The sequence below is a fragment of the Mauremys mutica genome, chromosome 1 (genome assembly GCF_020497125.1).
Source record: "Mauremys mutica isolate MM-2020 ecotype Southern chromosome 1, ASM2049712v1, whole genome shotgun sequence".
Taxonomy (NCBI): Eukaryota; Metazoa; Chordata; order Testudines; family Geoemydidae; genus Mauremys; species Mauremys mutica.
In genome coordinates, this window is record NC_059072.1 from 151919529 (window position 1) to 151941807 (window position 22279).

The 22279-nt window shown below is 50.2% G+C and overlaps 1 protein-coding gene across 2 annotated transcripts; it reads right to left on the reverse strand.

Moving 5' to 3' along the window:
* Positions 1-358: 358 nt before the first annotated feature.
* On the reverse strand, positions 359-22076 carry COPS7A (COP9 signalosome subunit 7A). Of its 2 annotated transcripts, XM_045000610.1 has the most exons (8): positions 22015-22076; positions 21646-21862; positions 20977-21052; positions 19072-19160; positions 18792-18994; positions 17945-18050; positions 16837-16988; positions 15008-16520 (listed from the first exon to the last, which is right to left on the reverse strand). In XM_045000610.1, the coding sequence occupies exons 2-8, from the start codon at positions 21805-21807 to the stop codon at positions 16481-16483; spliced, it is 828 nt and encodes a 275-aa protein (XP_044856545.1). In that variant the 5' UTR covers positions 21808-21862; positions 22015-22076; the 3' UTR covers positions 15008-16480. The 2 variants fall into 2 exon arrangements, with proteins under 2 accessions (XP_044856547.1, XP_044856545.1); XM_045000612.1 differs by lacking the exons at positions 15008-16520; positions 22015-22076 and adding an exon at positions 359-461 and having other exon boundaries at positions 21646-21995.
* Positions 22077-22279: the final 203 nt, after the last annotated feature.

A 22279-nucleotide genomic window follows, 5' to 3' on the forward strand; every position in this document is an offset into this window, starting at 1 on the left:
GTCCATTCAGTGTAGATGGGTGTCTTCCATGGTCCATTGTGAGTTAAGTGTCCTTTTGATGGGCCACACAATTTGGATAGTCCCTCCAAGATGTGCTAGCTAACTACCTTGTGGGTGTTTCCCCAGGAGAAAACATATTTGAAATACAGGTATGGAGCCAATGCTCAAAACTTCAAATATAAAAATGATACATGCATACAAATAGCATAATCATATTCAGTAAATCATAACCTTTTCACAGACATCTTACACGCCACGTTTTGTACAAGATTTGTTGCAAATATATAACAGTAGTTGCAACAATGATCTATATAGTCATATTTTAATCAGATAACGTTACACCATGTTTGTGGTCCTGCTCAAGAACTGGCTGTCAGCAGAGAGGGGTTCCACAGCTTAGCAGTATAGATGCTCTTATCCAGGTTTGTCTAATCTGGGTTCCCACACCTGGGCACCTGGACCTATAGAAACTCTGTAGTGAAACTTTGATGTTTTAAGAGCCTATGTAGTCCTTAAACCTGTGCACCACCTAAGGATCATGAGTTCAAGTGCTTTTCTTGGCAGTATTCTGAGAACAGTCGGTGTGCACATTCTTATTCTCAGGTAGAGGGGCTGGTTTTGTGTTTTTCACCCAGTAAAGGCAGTATAATTGTTCTTATTCAGTGGTGGGCAAACTACAGCCTGGGGACCACATCCAGCCCTCCAGACGTTTTAATCCGGCCCTCGAGCTCCCGCCAGAAAGTGGGGTCTGGGGCTTGCCCTGTTCTGGTGCTCAGGCTGGGGACTGGGATCGGGGTCTTGCCCCACTCTGCATGGCTCCTGGAAGCAGCGGCATGTCCCCTGTCCGGCTCCTACATGTAGGGGCAGCCATAGGGCTCCACATGCTGCCCCCGCCCCAAGCGCTGCCAGGAACCGCAAACAATGGGAGCTGCAGGGGCAGCACCTGTGGACAGGGCAGCATGGAGAGCCTCCTGGCCGCACCTCCGCATAGGAGCTGGAGAGGGGACATGCCTCTGTTTCTGGGAGCTGCTTGAGGTAAGTGCCGCCCGGAGCCTACCCCCCTGAACTCCTCCCATGCCCCAACCCCCTGCCCCAGCCCTGATCCCCCTCCTGCCCTCCGGACCCCTCAGTCCCAGCCTGGTGCACCCTTCTGCATCCCCAACCCCTCATCGCCAGCCTCACCCCAGAGCCCTCCCGCCCTCCAAACTCCAATTTCATGAGCATTCACAGCCCGTCACACAATTTCCATACCCAGATGTGGCCCTCACGCCAAAATGTTTGCCCACCCCTGTTCTTATTGGTGAACCATTTTTAATGTTGAGCAGAGCTTTTTGTTTAAGCGATGAAATTTCAAAATACTCTCTAAAATCTACACACGTATTCAGATTGTTTTGAAAATTGCTTTGCCTTATCAGAGTTAGTTGCAGAGTTAGTGATGCAAATGTTAAGTAAATTGGTCCTGAGATTCAGGTCTCCAAAAAGAAGCTGCTTTTAATAATCAAATTGCTCTGAAACCCACATGCATAAGGAAATTGTCTTGAAAGTGTGTGCATCACAACAGGGGTGAGGCAAACTTTGAGGTGCATGTGTAATGCCATTTTATTCAAGGTTTCATAGAATCATAGGACTGGAAGGGACTTCAGGAGGTATTCTAGTCCAGTCCCCTGCAATCAAAGGCAAGACTATTTATCCAGACCATCCCTGACAGGTGTTTGTCTAACCTGCTCCTAAAAATCTACAAAGACGGAGATTCCACGACCTCCCTAAGCGGTTTATTCCAGTGCTTAACCACCCTGACAGTTAGGAAGTTTTTCTTAATGTCCAACTGTAGTGAGGCGCCCAGGGTCCCAGCTGCGCCTGAGAGGGCCGAGCCTCAGACGCTGCCAAAGTGGGCGGAGCCACCGCCGCCAGTTCCCGCCCCCCGGAAGTGAAGGGGCGGGACAGGAAGTATAAAAGGCCAGCCCCGGGCCCAGTATCCTGAGGAGCTGCCTGAGCTTCCCCGTGCCCGGTATCCTGAGGAGTTGCCTGCGCTTCCCCCTGCCCGGTATCCAGAGGAGCCCATGGTCTGGGACCCACCGGAGGACGCTGGCGAGACACAGGTACCCAGAGAGGGGGAGATTGGAAGTGGCCCGGGGGTAGCCGACCCCAGTCTGGCTCCAGAGGACCCCGAACCAATGTCAGTGTGTTGCGGCCAGGATCCCCACTGACCCAGCCGCAGACTGCCTGCCGCTGTTAGGGCCCCGGGCTGGGACGCAGTGGAGTGGGAGAGCCTGCGTCCCCCCTGTCACCCTTCCACGGGTGGCAGACTCCCCCTCTCGCCGGCCTGAGGAAGTTTTTCTTATAGACTATTTGTTTGCTCAACCCCTGCTGAAGGGTCTGAGCTCTAAACTTCTGATTGTCCCGCCCTGACCCAGGGCCTGGGCTTATAGACTATTTGTTCGCTCAACCCCTGCTGAAGGGTCTGGACCCTGACCTACTTGCTGTCGGTAGTGAGGCGCCCTGGGTCCCAGCTGCGCCTGAGAGGGCCGAGCCCCGACACCGGATGTCCACACCAACCTAAACCTCCCTTGCTGCAATTTAAGCCCATTGCTTCTTGTCCTATCCTCAGAGGTTAAAGAGAACATTTTTTCTCCTTCCTCCATGTAATAACCTTTTATGTACTTGAAAACTGTTAGATCGCCCCTCAGTCTTCTCTTCTCCAGCCTAAACAAACCCAATTTTTTCATTCTTCCCTCATAGGTCATGTTTTCTAGACCTTTAGTCATTTTTGTTGCTCTTCTCTGGACTTTCTCTGAAATGTGGCATCCAGAACTGGACACACTACTCTATTTGAGGCCTAATCAGCGTGGAGCAGAACAGAAGAATTACTTCTTGTGTCTTGCTTACAACATTCCTGCTAATACATCCCAGAATGATGTTCACTTTTTTTGCAACAGCGTTACACTATTGACTCATATTTAGCTTGTGATCCACTATGACCCCCCGATCCCTTTCCGCAGTACTCCTTCCTACGCAGTCATTTCCCATTTTGTATGTGTGTAACTGATTGTTCCTTCCCAGTATTTCAATATGTTTTTGACTACAAATGATTTAGCACCTCTTCCCAGTTCTACAGACAACTCCCAAACTCCTGTATGTATGACACACCAAGGGGTTGGCTATGCAAGGTAATTCACCGGCATAGCTATTCTGGAATCCATGTGGATAGTCTATTCTGAAATAAAAGTGATTTGGGGAAGTGGAGTAGTTATTCCAGAATAAAATCATATTATTCCAGAATAGAGTGTCCAGACAAGGGAGTTAGTCTTGGATAGCTAATTTACACTGTAAGAGCTACATTGGAATAGTCTATTTAAAAAAAAACTGTATCAGTCAGTTTTTCCCCATGTAGACAAGGCCTCAGTAATGCACTTGCCTGGTGGTTTAGGGGAGCAGGCATTATCCCAAGTCTAACGACCAGGAATTTGAATTCTCTTCTTGGGAGATGTCTTTGCTATGCCTCATGTTTGGTATCTGGGGCCACCAAGGAGTTCTTCTGGGAATGTGATGTGGGTGGGTACAATTTTGAGGCAGTTTGGCATCCCACAAGGTTACCCTTAATGCCACCTACTTATTTGCCAGAGTCCCTTCCTGCAACAATTTGGTGCATAGTATTGTGACCAGAATATAACATCTGGTACAGTGGTGTGGGGCCAGGTTGATATAGATGTGATTTATTGCTACACTGAAAATGACACAGGAGAGGCTAGTGCATGATTCCCAGGAAGGACTAATCAGTTCTGTGCTGGGACACTCACTGAACTGCTGGACAGCACTAGGAATGACAGACTGGGTCTGATCAAACATGCTCAGTGCATCCAACAAGTACACAGCAGTGTGGGGGACTGAAGAAGTGAACACCCATTGAGATGAATGGGGTAGTTCATCCTCTTAGGGTATGCCTGCCTGCAGAGATAGCCTGAGTGATTAGCACCTGATTAGCACCCGGTCCTGGGTATGAGAAGCCACACTGCAAATCCCTACCTGAACTATTGCATCCTGACTGGGGCTGCACTCGCTTGCTTGTGACAAGGGACATAATATCCCATGGCTCTTTGTGTTGAGCTGCTCTATGGGCTTGGCTACACTGGCACTTTATACCGCAATAAAGCATCTCAGAGCACTCTACCTTACTCCCCGTCCACACTGGCAAGGCACGTAGAGCGCGCTGACTCCCTGGCTAGAGCGCTCCTGGTACTCCACCTCCACGAGAAGGATAATAACTTCTGTTGCGTATTGGCTGAGACGCCCCAGGGCTAGTATGAATGAGGAGTTATGTTACAGCATTCTGACTGACCTCCGGAAACATCCCATAATCCCCTTAAGTGACGTGGCCTCTCTTCTCTTTGTTGTGAAATCGGCTGAGGAATGCGCAAGTGCCTTTTCAGAGTGTCGTTTCAGCGGCTGCTTATCTGCAACGGGGCCAAACAAACGTTTACTGAGTGAGTGGGTGAGAGGCAGGGGGGTTAGGGAGATCTGAATTTACAAGACAGCGTGCTGACACTCTCAGCACTCCAAAAACCCACTCTCTCTCTCCCCCCACATACAAACAACACACTCCATCCCAGGGCCGCCCAGAGGATTCAAGGGGCCTGGGGTCTTCGGCGGTGGGGGTCCTTCCACTCCGGGTCTTCGGGGCACTTCGGCGGCGGGTCCCAGAGCGAGTGAAGGACTTGCCGCCGAAGACCCGGAGCGGAAGAAGCTTCGGGTCTTTGGCAGCGGGTCCTTCACTCGCTCCGGGCCTGCTGGGCAGCACTGAAGGACCTGCCGCCAAAGACCCGCCAAAAACTCTCGTGGGGGCCCCTGCAGGGCCCGGGGCAAATTGCCCCACTTGCCCCCCCGGGCAGCCCTGCTTCACCCCACACCCATTTGAAAAGCACGTTGCAGCCACTAGAACGCTGGGATAGCTGCCCATAATCCACCGCTCCCAATGCTGCTGCAAACGCCGCAAATGTGGCCACGCCAGTGCGCTTTCAGCTGTCAGTGTGGACAGACTGCAGGGCTTTCCCTACTGCACTCTCCGAAGGCTGGTTTAACCCAAAGCACTCTATAGCTACAAGTGTAGCCAAGCCCTATGACTCCTTCCCCGTTAATTGAAGGCTAACTTGTTTGTCCTCAGGGAGAATTAGATTCAAGTAAATTAATCTGTGTGTTCTGACTGCAGTGTGGGTGGGTTCCAGCCCAAATTAAATCAGAGTCCAGGCACTAACTCACACCCCCAGCTGGGGCAGCTACCTCAGGCTTAAAGCACCTCCAAATCTGTGAAAAGAGTTTTTGTATACGGCAGAAGAGGATTAAAACCAGGGTAAAAGCACAGGTCAACTTGTAAGCATAGATATACCCTCAGAGATAGCGTGGGTGAATTCTTCATCACTTACCTTGAAATCACAGGATGTGATGGCTTTCTAAAAGATTATGGGGGAGCAGCATTGCTAGTTGTAAGCTTACAAGTCACCTAACCATTTGAAAAAGGACTTTTCTAAATGCTGTAAAACTGACACATTGAATCAGATTACCTTGAAATCTGTTGTGCCCCATGGGGGTGCAGGATCAGGCTAGCTGTCCTAATTTGGGGACATCTGAGAAAAGGGTCCCTGTGATACAGCCCCCCCTAAAATTGTGTTTACAAAATCACCTGGTTCTTAAAACTTTTTTTGAACACAACTCTGGCTCAAACTGTATCTTTAATCCCTCCTCTCAAAACTGATAAATCCCCAGCAGGTGCAATCTCAGCTAGTGCATGGACCCTGTTGCTCCTTTGGGGAAGTAATATTGAAAAAGTTATTGAGGATTAACTTGGGAACTCCAAGTTGGCTTGAGCTAAATTGGCATGCAAGACGTGAGTTCAGTGGAAAGCCAGAGGGTTTGTACATAGTTTGTTTTCATAGTAACTGGGTGGCACAAGGGGACGTGCTGTGGCTGTTGAATCTGAACTACACCCATGTACTATGACTTCAGGCTTTCAAAGAATGTGTTCTGTACATGTTCCTTGCTGCCTGCCTATATCCTGCAGTGGCTCCTATTGGAAGATTTGCTCCAAGACCAACATTTTTGGTTTAAGAGCAATATTTCAAAGTGCTGTAATGCGCATATGCATATTTTATTTGGGAAGTATTGTCATTAACCACAAGGAAGAAGGAAGTGGTTAGGGTAAGGTAATCATGACTCATGTGCTTCATCCATCTTCTGAACAATGGAACTGAGTGTGGTCAAAAGAATGTAAGTTGGTGGGTCATTTGGTCAAGGGTTCCTGATTCAGAGACCTCCACTTCAATGAGCTGCTCATATTTTCAGATTCTTGTAGCTTCCTTTGGTGCAGTACTAGGGAACACGAAGGGAAGCAGGTGATGGAAAGGTGAGGGAATGGATGAGCTCTGCCCCTTTTCCATGCTATAGTACAGCCCTAGTGCCGGGCCAGCACACCCCTTTTAGCAAAAGGAATTAAAATCCCACAGCTGAGAAAATATGCTTTAGCCAAATGTAAGTTATTTGACTAACTAGAGGGGTAACTGGGTAAAATCCTATGGCCTGTGATCTACAGGTCAGACTAGATGATCCAAGAGTCCCTGCTGGCCTTGGAATCTTATAAATCACCCACCCACAACAAAATCCACTTTGATGATGACAGGTTAGATGAAGAACTGGGTTCTCGTTTTTTCCTAAGATCTCCCCAAATAAGGGATAGTCTTCAAAAGGGACCTTTGCTCCCTGAGAGCTCAGAAGTGCTGACAGCAGAACCTTGGGAGGAAAGGGGGAAGCAGTTGAGTACCTTCCCCTGCAGTGACCTGTGAAGGAACCCAGGCCTGCTCTCCTTCCCCATACTGCCTCCAGCAGTGGCAAAGAGACACCAGGCTCACCATTCCCCTTGGTGCTGCTGCTGCTTCTAGGGGGAAAGGGGAGGTCAGAACAGTGCAGGGGGGATCATGTGTGGATGGGAGGGTTCAGCTAACTCCCTATCCATATCTCCCTATTTTTGTTCCTCTTCAAAACATGCTCCCACTGACTCCATGCTAGTCCCTGCATCCTCTACCTGGCTCCCTAAAGTTTGGGGAGGAAGGCTGAGCAGGGAGGACCAGGCTGTGCTGGACAGGCAGGGATGGGAGACTAGGATACAATGCTGGGGCAGTGATGAGACTAACGTGCACCCAGTATCTTCTACAGCTGGATTACTCATTACCAGGGAGCCAGAAGCAGTGGAAGGGGAAAGCTGAGTTGTGGTGCACAGGGTGCTGACAAATTCAGCAAACCAAAACCCAAGGAAATTCACTGCCACAAAACTTCATTCATGCAAAGTTAAGATTGCCTGCTCATGCCTCGCACACTTCCAGAACATGGAGTTCAGCAACACTCAAACCTCTGTAACCCTGGAAACCACAATCTTAACTGTGCTGCCTTTGTTGGCGTGTTGGGGCATCCTTCAACGCACATACTACCACTCTGTCTAGTAGGCTGTAAGGGCACTTTGGGAACAGAGCATGTGGCACTGTAGAAAAAAGTCTCTAACACCTTTTTACTAAGGCAAAGCTCAGGTTTAGGCCAGGCATAGCAAACAGGAGCTACCTACCCCTGGCCTACACTCAAACATTGAACCTACTCCACACAAACCACCCAAGACTTGCTAAAAGTTACCAGCCCTTCACCTTTATCCCAAGGACTCCTGAGACATTGCCTTCACTTCCCCCTGTCTAAGGCTGGAGACCACAGTCATGTAGGCCATCAGGCCACTGACAATCCCCTTGGCAAGTAGGTCCCTGCACATCACTGCTGACAACCTACAGAATTCAGTGCTGAAATGAGAAATACTTTACCTCTCAAGCCACATGTGGCATCATATCACAGTGACAGCTCTGCCAATGTGCTCCACCTAATCCCTCTGTTATTCATAAGAACATAAGAACGGCCGTACCGGGTCAGACCAAAGGTCCATCTAGCCCAGTATCTGTCTACCGACAGTGGCCAATGCCAGGTGCCCCAGAGGGAGTGAACCTAACAGGCAATGTTCAAGTGATCTCTTTCCTGCCATCCATCTCCATCCTCTGACAAACAGAGGCTAGGGACACCATTCCTTACCCATCCTGGCTAATAGCCATTAATGGACTTAACCACCATGAATTTATCCAGTTCTCTTTTAAACACTGTTATAGTCCTAGCCTTCACAACCTCCTCAGGTAAGGAGTTCCACAAGTTGACTGTGCGCTGCGTGAAGAAGAACTTCCTTTTATTTGTTTTAAACCTGCTGCCCATTAATTTCATTTGGTGACCCCTAGTTCTTGTATTATGGGAATAAGTAAATAACTTTTCCTTATCCACTTTCTCAACATCACTCATGATTTTATATACCTCTATCATATCTCCCCTTAGTCTTCTCTTTTTCAAGCTGTAGAGTCCTAGCCTCTTTAATCTTTCCTCATATGGGACCCTCTCCAAACCCCTAATCATTTTAGTTGCCCTTTTCTGAACCTTTTCTAGTGCCAGTATATCTTTTTTGAGGTGAGGAGATCACATCTGTACACAGTATTCGAGATGTGGGCGTACCATGGATTTATATAAGGGCAATAATATATTCTCAGTCTTATTCTCTATCCCCTTTTTAATGATTCCTAACATCCTGTTTGCTTTTTTGACCGCCTCTGCACACTGCGTGGACATCTTCAGAGAACTATCCACGATGACTCCAAGCAGGGGCGGCTCCCGGCCCCAGCACACCAAGCGCGTGCTTGGGGCGGCATGCTGCGGGGGGCGCTCTGCCGGTCGCCGGGAGGGCGGCAGACGGCTCCGGTGGGCCTCCTGCAGGTGTCCCTGCGGATGCTCCACTGGAGCCGCGGGACCGGCGACTGGCAGAGCGCCACCCGCGGCGTGCCGCCATGCTTGGGGCAGTGAAATGGCTAGAGCCGCCCCTGACTCCAAGATCTTTTTCCTGACTCATTGTAGCTAAATTAGCCCCCATCATATTGTATGTATAGTTGGGATTATTTTTTCCAATGTGCATTACTTTACATTTATCCACATTAAATTTCATTTGGCATTTTGTTGCCCAATCACTTAGTTTTGTGAGATCTTTTTGAAGTTCTTCACAGTCTGCTTTGGTCTTAACTATCTTGAGTAGTTTAGTATCATCTGCAAACTTTGCCACCTCACTGTTTACCCCGTTCTCCAGATAATTTATAAATAAATTGAATAGGATTGGGTCTAGGACTGACCCTTGGGGAACACCACTAGTTACCCCTCTCCATTCTGAGAATTTACCATTAATTCCTACCCTTTGTTCCCTGTCTTTTAACCAGTTCTCAATCCATGAGAGGACCTTCCCTTTTATCCCATGACAGCTTAATTTACGTAAGAGCCTTTGGTGAGGGACCTTGTCAAAGGCTTTCTGGAAATCTAAGTACACTATGTCCTCTGGATCCCCCTTGTCCACGTTTGTTGACCCCTTCAAAGAACTCTAATAGATTAGTAAGACACGATTTCCCTTTACAGAAACCATGTTGACTATTGCTCAACAGTTTATGTTTTTCTACGTGTCTGATAATTTTATTCTTAACTATTGTTTCGACTAATTTGCCCGGTACTGACGTTAGACTTACCAGTCTGTAATTGCCGGGATCACCTCTAGAGCCCTTTTTAAATATTGGCGTTACATTAGCTAACTTGCAGTCATTGGGTACCGAAGCTGATTTAAAGGACAGGTTACAAACCTTAGTTAATAGTTCTGCAACTTCACATTTGAGTTCTTTCAGAACTCTTGGGTGAATGCCATCTGGTCCCGGTGACTTGTTAATGTTGAGTTTATCAATTAATTCCAAAACCTCCTCTAGTGACACTTCAGTCTGTGACAGTTCCTCAGATTTGTCACCTACAAAAGCCAGCTCAGGTTTGGGAATCTCCCTAACATCCTCAGCCGTGAAGACTGAAGCAAAGAATCCATTTAGTTTCTCCGCAATGACTTTATCATCTTTAAGCGCTCCTTTTGTATTTTGATCGTCAAGGGGCCCCACTGGTTGTTTAGCAGGCTTCCTGCTTCTGATGTACTTAAAAAACATTTTGTTATTACCTTTGGAGTTTTTGGCTAGCCGTTCTTCAAACTCCTCTTTGGCTTTTCTTATTACACTCTTGCATTTAAGTTGGCAGTGTTTGTGCTCCGTTCTATTTGCCTCACTAGGATTTGACTTCCACTTTTTAAAGGAAGTCTTTTTATCCCTCACTGCTTCTTTTAAATGGTTGGTAAGCCACAGTGGCTCTTTTTTAGTTCTTTTACTGTTTTTCTTAATTTGGGGTATACATTGAAGTTGGGCCTCTATTATGGTGTCTTTAAAAAGGGCCCATGCAGCTTGCAGGGATTTCACTTTAGTCACTGTATCTTTTAACTTCTGTTTAACTAACCCCCTCATTTTTGTATAGTTCCCCCTTTTGAAATTAAATGCCACAGTGTTGGGCTGTTGAGGTGTTCTTCCCACCACAGGGATGTTGAATGCTATTGTATTATGGTCACTATTTCCAAGCGGTCCTGCTATAGTTACCTCTTGGACCAGCTCCCGCACTCCACTCAGGATTAAATCTAGAGTTGCCTCTCCCCTTGTGGGTTCCTGTACCAGCTGCTCCATGAAGCAGTCATTTAAAGTATCGAGAAATTTTATCTCTGCATTTCATTCTGAAGTGAAATGTTCCCAGTCAATATGGGGATAATTGAAATCCCCCACTATTATTGGGTTCTTAATTTTGATAGCCTCTCTAATTTCCTCAATAAGAACCTTGGGAGGAAAGGGGGAAGCAGTTGAGTACCTTCCCCTGCAGTGACCTGTGAAGGAACCCAGGCCTGCTCTCCTTCCCCATACTGCCTCCAGCAGTGGCAAAGAGACACCAGGCTCACCATTCCCCTTGGTGCTGCTGCTGCTTCTAGGGGGAAAGGGGAGGTCAGAATAGTGCAGGGGGGATCATGTGTGGATGGGAGGGTTCAGCTAACTCCCTATCCATATCCAAGGTTCAATACGGCAACACCTGGCACAGTAAAGGCAGCTTGTGTACATACAGCTACATGCTGGAGTTCAGGCCATTAGAACAACATTAGAACAACCACAGGATTCTTTGCTGCTAACACAAACAATGGCACCTTCTCATAGTCCTTCACGTCTGTTTATTATGACACAGGCACACACACCCTTTCTGAACTACTCCAAGCTCTGGTCTACACTACAGGATTAGATCGAATTTAGCCACGTTAGGTCGATTTTATAATGAATGCGTCTACACAAGCAACCCCATTCCGTTGACCTAAAGGGCTCTTAAAATCAATTTCTGTACTCCTCCCCAGTGAGGGGAGCAGTGCTAAAATCAACCTTGCTGGGTTGAATTTGGAGTAGTGTGGATGCAAATCGATGTTATTGGCCTCCGGGAGCTATCCTAGAGTGCTCCAATGTGAGCGCTCTGGCCAGCACTTTCAACTCAGATGCACTAGCCAGGTACACAGCAAAAGCCCCATGAACATTTGAATTTCATTTCCTGTTTGGTCAGCGTGGCGAGCTCAGCAGCATTCAGCAGCACAAGTGACCATGCAGTCCCCCCAGAATCACAAACGAGCTCCAGCATGGAGTGAACAGGAGACACTGGATCTGATTGCTGTATGGGGAGAAGAATCTGTGCAGGCAGAACTCTGATAAAAAAGAAGAAATGCTAATATATATGCCAAAATCGCACAGGGCATGGTGGACAGAGGCTACAACAGGGACACACAGCAGTGCTGCATGAAAGTCAAGGAGCTCAGGCAAGCCTACCAAAAGACAAAGGAGGCAAATGGTCACTCTGGGTCAGAGCCCCCTATGTGCCATATCTATGATCAGCTGCATGGCATTCTGTGGGGGGACCCTACCACTACCCCACCACTGTCTGTGGACAACTGCAAGGGGGGAGTCTCCCGCAACACGGAGGAGGATTTTGTGGATAAGGAAGAGGAGGAGGAGGAGAATGCGCAACAGGCAAGCAGTGAATCCGTTTTCCCCGTCAGCCAGGAACTTTTCATCACGCTGGATCCAATACCCTCCCAAGGTGGGATCCCCAACCCAGAAGGCAGAGAAGTCCCCTCTGGTGAGTGCACGTTTGTAACTACAGTACAGGGTTTAAAATCAATAGTCTTTAATTTAGTTTGATTTGCCCTAAAGACTTGGGATGCATTCGCAGCCAGTACAGCTATTGGAAAAGTCTGTTAACATGTCTGGGGACAGAGCAGGAATCCTCCAGGGACATCTCCATGAAGCTCTCCTGGAGGGACTCTGAAAGCCTTTGGAGAAGGTTTCTGGGGAGGGCTGCCTTATTTCATCCTCCATGGTAGGACACTTTACCACATCAAACCAGTAGCAAGTAGTCTGGAATCATTGCAGCACAAAGTATGGCAGCGAATGGTCCTGGGTTTTAGTCGCATTCAAGCAACATTCGGTCTATATCTTTCTGTGTTAGCCTGAGGAGAGTGATATCATTCATGGTCAACTGGTCAAAATAGAGGAATTTTTGTAAGGGAACAATAAAAGGACCCCATTTATGCCGGGCTGTTTGTGCTTGGCTAAAAGGAATCATCCCTGAGAATAGCCACGCAGCAGGGAGAGGGGTGAAGGGATCATCCCAAATAGCCACACAGAGTGGTGGAGGGAGGTGTGTGCTGCACATCCACCCAAAAACCACAGCTCCTCTTTTTAAATGGCAAACACAACCGACATTGCTTGCTATGGGAAAGGAGGGCACTGCAGTTTGAAAACATTCCCACATGTTATCAAGGTGTTAGAAGCCAAACCCATGTACTCTATAGCTTACCATGGCTGCCTGGAAACTGAATTCTGTTGCCCAGCCACGTGTGATGTGTCACCATACCGGCAGGCACTCAATATAAAAGGCAAAATGCGACCTTGTATCTAAAGCACATGTGCTGTCTGCTGTGAATTGTTTGATTCACTGTGAAAGACTCTCCCTTTTGTTTTCAGAAATGTATCATAAATATTACTCTCCCTTTTTATCCCCCCCACCCCGCCACACACACAGGTGCAATGTTTCTATGCTCCCCCATCATTTCCATCCCTGAGGTTATCGCAGATTAGAAGGCAAAAAAACCCACTCGTGATGACATGTTTTCTGAGCTCATGCAGTCCTCCCACACTGATAGGGCACAGCTGAATGTATGGAGGCATTAAGTGACTGCGATGAGAAGAGGCAGGATGCAATGCTGAGGCTAATAGGGGAAGCAAACAGACATGCTCAGGCATCTGGTGGAGCTGCAGGAAAGCCAACAAGAGCATAGACCGCCACTGCATCCACTGTACAACCACTGCCCTCCTCCCCAAGTTCCATATCCTACTCACCCTGACACCCAAGAACGAGGGGTAGAGGGGCGGCTATAGGCACCTAGCCACTGCACAGGAAGGCCCAAGCAACAGAAGGCTGTCATTCATTTTTGATTTGTAGTGTGGCTACAATAAGCCATGTGGCCTCATCCTTCCCACCCCACCCGAGATACCTTATCAGTTATCTCCCCCACCCCCTTTTAAAAATAAAAAAAAGCATGGTTTCAAGACAATAGTGACTTTATTTCCTTTGTCAGCTGTGATCGAAGGGGGGGGACGGTGGTTGGCTTACAGGGAGTTAAAATCAACAAAGGAGGCAGGTTTGCATCAAGGAGAAACACATACAACTGTCACACCCTAGACTAGCCAGTCAAGAAATTATTTTTTAAGCCTCTCTGATGCGCAGCGTGCCTACCTGTGCTCTTCTAATTGCGCTGGTGTCTGGCTGTTCAAAACTGGCAGCCGGGTGATTTGCCTCAACCTCCCACCCAGCCATAAACATCTCCCCTTACTCTCTCAGGTATTATGGAGCACACAGCAAGCAGTAATAACAATGGGAATATTGGTTGCGCTGAGGTCTAACCTAGTCAGCAAACAGCACCAGCGAGCTTTTAAATGTCCAAAGGCACATTCTATCACCATTCTGCACTTGCTCAGCCTATAGCTGAACTGCTCCTGACTACTGTCCAGGCTGCCTGGGTATGGCTTCATGAGCCATGGGAGCAAGGGGTGGGCCGGGCCTCTAAGGATAACCATTAGCATTTCAACATCCCCAATGGTAATTTTCTGGTCTGGGAAGTAAGTCCCTTCTTGCAGCTGCTCAAACAGCCTGGAGTTCCTAAAGATGCTAGCATAATGCACCTTTCCCAGCCATCCCATGCTGATGTTAGTGAAATGTCCCTTTGATCCACCAGTGCTTGCAGCACCATTGAAAAGTACCCCTTGCGGTTTATGTACTGGTTGGCAAGGTGCTCCGGTGCCAAGATAGGGATATGTGTTCCGTCTATCGCCCCAACAAAGTTAGGAAAATCCATTGCAGCAAAACTATGACCTGCACATTTCCCAGAGTCACAACCCTTGATAGCAGAATGTCAGTGACTGCATTGGCTACTTGAACCACAGCAGTCCCCACAGTATATTTGCCCACTCCAAATTGATTCCCCACAGACCAGTAGCAGTCAGGCGTTGCAAGTTTCCACAGTGCTATTGCCACTTGCTTCTCAACAGTCAGGGCAACTCTCATCTTGGTATCCCTGCGCTTCAGGACAGGGGAAAGAAACTCAGAGTTCCAGGAAAGTGGCCTTATGCATGCAAAAGTTTCGCAGCCACTGGGAATCATCCCATACCTGCAACACTATGCGGTCTCACCAGTCTGTGCTTGTTTGCCGGGCCCAGAATTGTATTAACCAACCAGCCCCACTGCTGCCATGATGTCCCAATTGCCACAGCCTGTGCTTTCAGGAATGTCTGTGTCCATGTTCTCCTCACCATCGTGCTCATGCTGCCATCTCTTAACCAGGTTCTGCACATACTGCAGTATAATGCGTGAGGTGTTTACAACAGCGGGCTCCATGCTTGCTGTGCTATGGCGTCTGCACGGGTAACCCAGGCAAAAAGGTGCAAAGATTGTCTGCAGTTGCTTTCAAGGAGGGAGGAGAGAGTGATGACATGTACCCAAAACCACCTGAGACAATGTTTTTGCCTCATCAGGCATTGGGACGCTTAACCCATAATTCCAATGGGCAGCGGAGACTGTGGGATAGCTTCCCACAGAGCACTGCTCCATGAGTCAATGCTTGCCATGGAAGTGAGGATGTACTCGGCCAATTTAATGTGCTTAGTGGGGACATACACAATTGACTGCATAAAATCGACCTAATTTCGTAGTGTAGACATACCCCCAGTGGCTATTGCCAGCTCTGGGGCGGGGATAGATCTCAGGGACGGTTGCAGAGATGAAGAGTTAAGGTACACACTATTTCCTGGTTTTCAAAGGTATGATGTGGGTATACTAGACATTCTGGAAGGGCATGAGACACTGCTGGGAAACTTCAACTGTATGTTAAAGTTTTGGGGCAATTAATATGGTTTAGATCAACCAGAATTTACTGACTTGATGCAGGAATCACATGCAGAAGTCCTATTGCCTCTGTTATGCAGGTAAGAATAAATTACCAATCTATTAATCCTTCCCTGTTTCCAAGGTCAGTCTATGGGATCCCTGAAAGAGAATGTTCTCTTCCCCATCCTCAATTATATATGCAGGAACAGGAGCACTGCTGATTTTACAGCCATGGATGAATGACTCACCCTGCTGAAAAAGTGCACTGCCCCTCAGCTGGGGAACGAGAGGCAAGGGCATCTCTGACACCCTATCCCCACTGCAAATCCCCCAAGGTATTAGAAAGTCTCTCTCCATTTCTTGCACTGGATGGAAAACAAATTCCAGTTGGGTCCCTTACCCCATCTCTGCCAATAGGAGGTGGTCCTCTCCACTATGATTGGCTGCTTTGGGATTTCAGGCACCTGCATCAAACTTCCCCCAACATAGTGAGACAACCCTTCATGAGGGAAAGTTTATATAGATATGTGCACAGATCTACCTTTTATTTTTTTTTATATATATATTATATATGAGATATCTTTTTTTTTTTTTAAACAATCCCCCACAAAAACCACCCATCCACACCCAGCAAAACAAAGAACAAAATCAATATGGCAGCTACACTCTGGAGCAAAATTGTTCCAGGATCCCACAGAGCCAAAATGGCTGCTGAGCACCAGTGCAACTTCCTTCCAGGCTTCCATGATATTCTGGTGCTAAGGTGACTGAAACGGAGTTAGTCCTATGGCTCTTTAAATTTTACCTGTCAAAGGACAGGGTAAGAGACGTGGAACCGAAGAGCTAAGGTGGTAAGAGATGGCAACAGAGGAATGGGAGAGATTGCTAGGGGATGGAGGAGAGAGGGAAGCACAGAGCAGATGGGAAAGAACAAACGTGCAGAAGAACTAGTTGGACAGACAGATGCTGGGGATGAGTAGAGAAGTGTCACACTCAGGACACCTGCTTTTTAACCCTGCTTTCTCCCTCTCACCCTCCCAGGAGTTCAGAGATCCAGCTAGTTTGATTTAGACCAGATCTTTGCGCTGCCCCGGAGCCTGCAGAGAAAGAAACACAGTCTCAGAATGGAGCAAGAGGCCCATGGACTCACCCCCACATCCTCGCCCAAGGCACATGAGAAGAAGTGGCTGTGATTCTCAGATGGGGATGGGTGCCACCACAAAGGAGGTGTATTGCCTCAAATCGAGGATCTCAGAGATTCACTCCGGATGACTGGGGTGCAGGGCTCCGCTGGCACTAAGCCTGCCATAGTATGTGTGTGAAGGAAGAGTTATTGCCCTGAAACAAAGGCCCCAGAGGCTCCCCCTGAATACACATGGAGAGGGGTCATGCTCAGCTGCGGCTGCTCCTCACCCTTTGGCTTTAGAAGCTTTCTTGCTGGTCTGGCGCTGGTTGGTGCCAGGAGCTGGCTCCCTGAGCTCTGTCAGATGCTGCTCTGGATCCTGGGATGTGGCTGCTGCAGCTGCTGCTGTCGTCACTTTAATTGTCTTCTTTAGATTTGCCACCTGCCAGGGTTGGAAAGCAAGAACAAAGGACATTCTCAAGGAAAAGCCATGTTAAACTAGAGTTAAGTTTGCAATATAGGTCAATAATAAAAGAGAAATATCACAGCAGCCTTTGAGAACTCTGTAGTATGGGGTGGTGTCTCGCTGCACAATGACCCTCCTCAGGCATGAGCTTTCAGAGGGTCCTGATGTAAGGCTATGTCACAGGTACTTTCAGTAAAAGTCACGGACAGGTTACGGGCAGTCAACAAAAATGAATGGCCCGTGACCCGTCCACAACTTTTACTATATACCCCAGACCAAAATTTTTTTTTGGGGGGGGGGAGGGGGGAGGACTGGGGGTGCCCAGGGGTGCTGTGGGAGGGTGGCAGCGAGCAGTCCAGGACCCCTGCAGGTGCTGGGGGGTGCAGGCGGGTGGCCTCCACCCAGAGCACAGGCTTTGCAATTTCTATTGGCCACGGTTGCCAGCCAATGGGAGCTGCGGGGGCAGTGCCTGGAAGCGGAGGCAGCATGCAGAGCTGACTGGCCACGCCTCTGCCTAGCGGATGAGTGAGGGGGATGTCACCACTTCTAGGGAGCCCCCCAGGTAAGCACCACCCAGAGCCTGCCTCACCCCGGCCTGTGCCCCAACCCCCTGCCTCCTCCCACACCCAAACTCTGCTGCTGCTTGGGTGGGGTGAAGATTGGAGGGGGAAGGGTGCGGTGGCCCGAGATTGCCCCAGCAGTGGCCAGTGTGACTGGCACAGCGGCTGCCTAAGCTGCCCCTGAGCCAGGCACACTGGCCACTGCAGAAGTCATGGAGGTCACAAAAAGTCACAGAAGCTGTGACTTAATGAAGAGGTAAGAAATACAAAGCCTGGCTCAGGCATGTACTATAAGGCCTTTCATCTGTAGGGCACCAATTCCAATCCAGACCCAGATCAGGGGAACTGGCTGTTCTGCATCAGCACACTCACCTCACTCTCTATCTGCTGCTTTAGGCCCAGCTGTTGCTCTTTATGTTGGTTGGCTCGGCTAACCTGCTCCTCAATCCCAGACAGGACAACCTCACAGCCCAGGCACCTGCAGAGGAGAGACAAAGCTGAGCAGGCTGGACAGTTCCACACAAAGGCACTGCAGTGGGGAAACGGGATGGCACAGTACTCTGCATACATACAGCTACACCTTGAGAGCATCAACAAGTGTTTAGGAGGAGATGAATGCATCTGATAAGGGCGAGCATAGGAGCAGTAAGCCCCCAGTAAGGAAAATGAGGGAGGAAGGCAGGCTGCAGTGGGAATGATGGCAGGGCTAGGAGGGTTGAATCACTGAAGGGATGTTGGGAGCTCAGGGTTAGAGGGCAGATTTAGCCCAGTGAATTTCAAAGTAAGCTGGGGGGAACCCCTTGTCACCAAAAGGGGCTTTGAGAAGGTTACAGTCCCCCTGCACTCTTCCAGCAGCACACAGGAGAACCTGGAAGATTCTCCCCCATATCTGGAGATGTCTCCTCACTACCTGCAGAAATCAGGGGATTTTGTGGGCCGCCTGAGGCTGGAGTTGTCACATTCCTACAGCATGTGGGCATTAGGGGTGTTGCAGTGACTCCAGGGGTTTGAAATCTCTTCACCACTCCAGCAACATTGGGGGGAGTGAGCATCTCATCTGTAGCAAAGGGGGGGGGGGGAAATGTTTCCTCATTACTCAGTGTGTCAGGGTGTGCGCCTTCTCACCACTCTGACAGCATGCAGAAGGCTTAGGAGAGGCTCATCACCACTCCTATAGTTGGGGGGGGGGGGCACAGAGGGCTGGGGGTTTCCTCCTCACCACTCCTGCAATGTGCGAGTGATGGTGCTTAGCTCCTCCCTGCGGATGTCTCGCCCGATACTGTAATCGACCTCAAGACGCTGATTACGCTGGTCCAGGCTCCCACGCAGCACATCTGCATACACAGCCTCAATCACTAGGTCCTCCAGCTGCCGCACATTCTTCAGCTGCAACTGTTCCAGCAGCACTGCATAGGGGATGCACTGCATGTGGGGAAAGCACAGGTAGTTAGTATGGGGTGATCCCAACAGGAAGGGGAGTGGGGGAACGAAGCCATTACCTTGATCTTGGCAGCCAGAGTGACCACCGACAGGTGCCTCAGCTTGTTCTTCTGAGCCTCGCTCAATGGAGGGAGGTTCCCAGCTTCGGCTGCTCTCAGGGAAAAGAGCATGATATTAGAGCTGGAGATGTCCCATCTCACCCTGGCCCAGGATCCTTCGCCCTACATCCATTTCTCAAAGCTTCTAATGTACATTTTTCTTGGCAAGGCATCACCTAAAGCTCACACCCCCCTCGGCATGGAGGAAGTGTTCCTTAGCTCCTTCCCCTTGCCTTAGTCCTGCTCCTGCAACTTCTCCTTACTCCTCTGGTGATCCCTAAATAACCCCCTCTCCTCCATAAGGTCCACACCCCTAACCACCGGCAGATGGTTCTCATAACCACCACCCCCCCACACACATACATACACCTCACCACAGCCAGGAAGCCAAATGGAAGGACTCAACTCTCGGAATCCCTGCCCAGAACTAAACCCTATATTATTTGTATTCCAGTAGCATCTAGAACCCCAAACAAGATCAGGCTCCCACTGTGCTAGCCACCATACACCTACATAGTAAGAGAGAGTTCCTGTCGCAATGAACTTCCAGTCTAGATAGACACGATAAACAAAGAGTAGGAAGGGACACAACACAGGAAGAGTGACTTGCCTGAGGTCACACAGCAAGTCCAGTAGCAGAGCCTAGAATAGAATCCCAATCTTCAGAGTTCTAGGTCAATGCCCTATCCACCAGCCCATGGTGCCTGCAGAACCCCCTTCTGCTCTCTGAGATCTCTAACAGACGTTTTGCAGCATGAGCTTTCGTGGGTGAATACTCACTTCTTCGGATGCAAGTCTTCTTGCATCCGAAGAAGTGGGTATTCACCCACGAAAGCTCATGCTGCAAAACGTCTGTTAGTCTATAAGGTGCCACAGGATTCTTTGCTGCTTTTACAGAACCAGACTAACACGGCTACCCCTCTGATACTCTGAGATCTCTGTAGCTCTTTGAGCTCCCTCCAATTTGTCACTGTCTTTCTGGGATTGAAGGGTCCAGGACTGAGGAGTATCCTAGGTGGGGTCTCCCCAGAGCTGTAGAGAGAAAAAAACGATTCCCTCCCTGCTCTGGAATGTAAGGCCTCTGCCTATGCATCCCCAAAATTGCCCTGACCTGTTTTGTGTTTCTAGCCCATCTGAAGCCCCTGTGCCATTTGCTCCCCCCTTTTCCCCTTAGTCTCTGTCCACCTTTAAGGTTGCCAGGTGTCCATTTTAAAACCAGACCACCTGGTCGAAATGGGACCCTGGCAGCTCCAGTCAAAAAGTCCAGTTGGCGGTGTTGGCAGGCTCCTGGGAAGCAGCCAGCATATCCCTCTGACTTGTAGGGTAGGGGTGGCAGCCATGGAGACTCCATGCGCTGCCTCAGCCCTGAGCACCCGCTCCGCAGCTCCCACTGGCCAGGAACCATGCCCAAAGGAGCTCTGGGGGCAGCACCTACGGGCAGGGGCAGCGCACACAGCCCCCTGGCCACCCCTCCCCCTAGGAGCCAGAGTGACATGTCACTGCTTGCTAGAAGCTGCCTGAGGCTACACCCCACACCCCCTCCTGCACCTCAACCCCCTGCCCCAGCCCAGAGCCCACACCTATACCCCAAGCCCCTCAGCCCTAGCCCAGAGCCCCCTCCTGTATCCCAAACCCCTGAGCCAGCCCAGTGAAAATGAGCAAGTGAGCAAGGGTGGGGGAGAACAAGTGACAGAGGTGGGGGATGGAATGAAAGTGGTAAGTCCTCAAAGGGACAGAGCAGGGGTGTAAAGTTTTCTGCGATTAGAAAGTTGGCAATCCTATAAACCTTTCCTGCTTCTTAGGAGACAACAGGCCCACATCCCAGAGCACTAGGCTACGGGGACTGTAAGAGAATGACACACGTACACAAATAATCAGCATATGTCCCATATGCGAAGAGGGTGAGCAGACGGAAGACGGAGGAGAACTCATTCTCAGCCAGCTGCAGGGGAGAAAAAGCACTCAATACAAACAGCAAGAAACTTTGCACACCACAACCTGACCCCTATCCCCAGTTCCGGGGACATCTAACACAAAGCCCATTTCCCTTTTTTCCACCCAACAGACCCCCAGATGTTTTTCAATCTAGGTAACAGTGACAGATCCAGCTACCCACCGAAACGCAGCTGCACCGAGGTGGAATGGCAGATACTTCACATGCTTCACAGCATTTAGGGAAACTGTAAACAAGCCCCACTAAAGCGGCCGGAGCAGATTGCGGGAAGCAGCCAGGGGTACTGGAGCCATTTGCATAGTGGGGTGCTGAGAGCCAAACCCTGTATAGGATGAAACCCACTTCCAGCCAGGGGCTCAGCAGCTGCCCCAGCACCCAGGGAAGCAGGCTGAGCTGCGGTTGCCCGGGATAACGCCAGGGATTTTGACCAAGCAGCGCCTCAGCGTTGGGCTGGGCTGGCAAGAAGCGCCCTCGCCCAGCTCCGCCAGCGCCCCCCGAGCCCTGGGGGCCTCCTCCCGCAGGGCAGCGCCCCCTGCCCGCGCCAGCCCCCGCGGCACGAGCCCCCCGGGGCCGGCGCTCACCTCCCGGACGTTGGGCAGATCCAGCAGCTCGCCGAAGACGTAGATGCCGGGCGCCTCCAGCACCTGGTGGATGAGGCTGACCAGGGCCGCCCCGCGAGCCGACCGGGCCAGCAAGAGGAGCTGCTCCTGGCTCTGCCCCGTCACCTTCACCTCGGCTGCCATGTCCCCCGCGGAGCCGAGCGCGGCCCGGCCCGGCCCGGCCCGGCCCCACCACGCGCTGCGGGGACAAGCGGGGCAGGGCCTCAGCGCGGGGCGGGAGGGCTCTGGGCAGAGCAGACGCTCCCGGGCCCGCGCGCTGCGGGGCCGCCCCCACGTGCCCGCCCCCGGGCGGCAGAGAGGCGCGCGAGCAGCGCCCAGCCGGGCGCCTACCTGCCGGCGGGGAGCTCCGGGCCTCGCGCTGGTTTCCCTCCTCTATGGTACTCGCCTCCCAAGAGAAGCCACATCCGGGGTTCTGACGTCATAGAGCCCCCAGACCACGCCCACAACCCCTTTCTCTTCTCCCCCCCCCTTCATTGGTTCTGGCCACGGAGGCAGTGGAGGAGCTGCGTTCCCTCGCTGGTCCCGCCTCCGCCGCTCTGCCATTGGTCGAGTGGCTGCGCCTGTGGCTGGTTGAGTGACAGGGTGCTGTACCGCC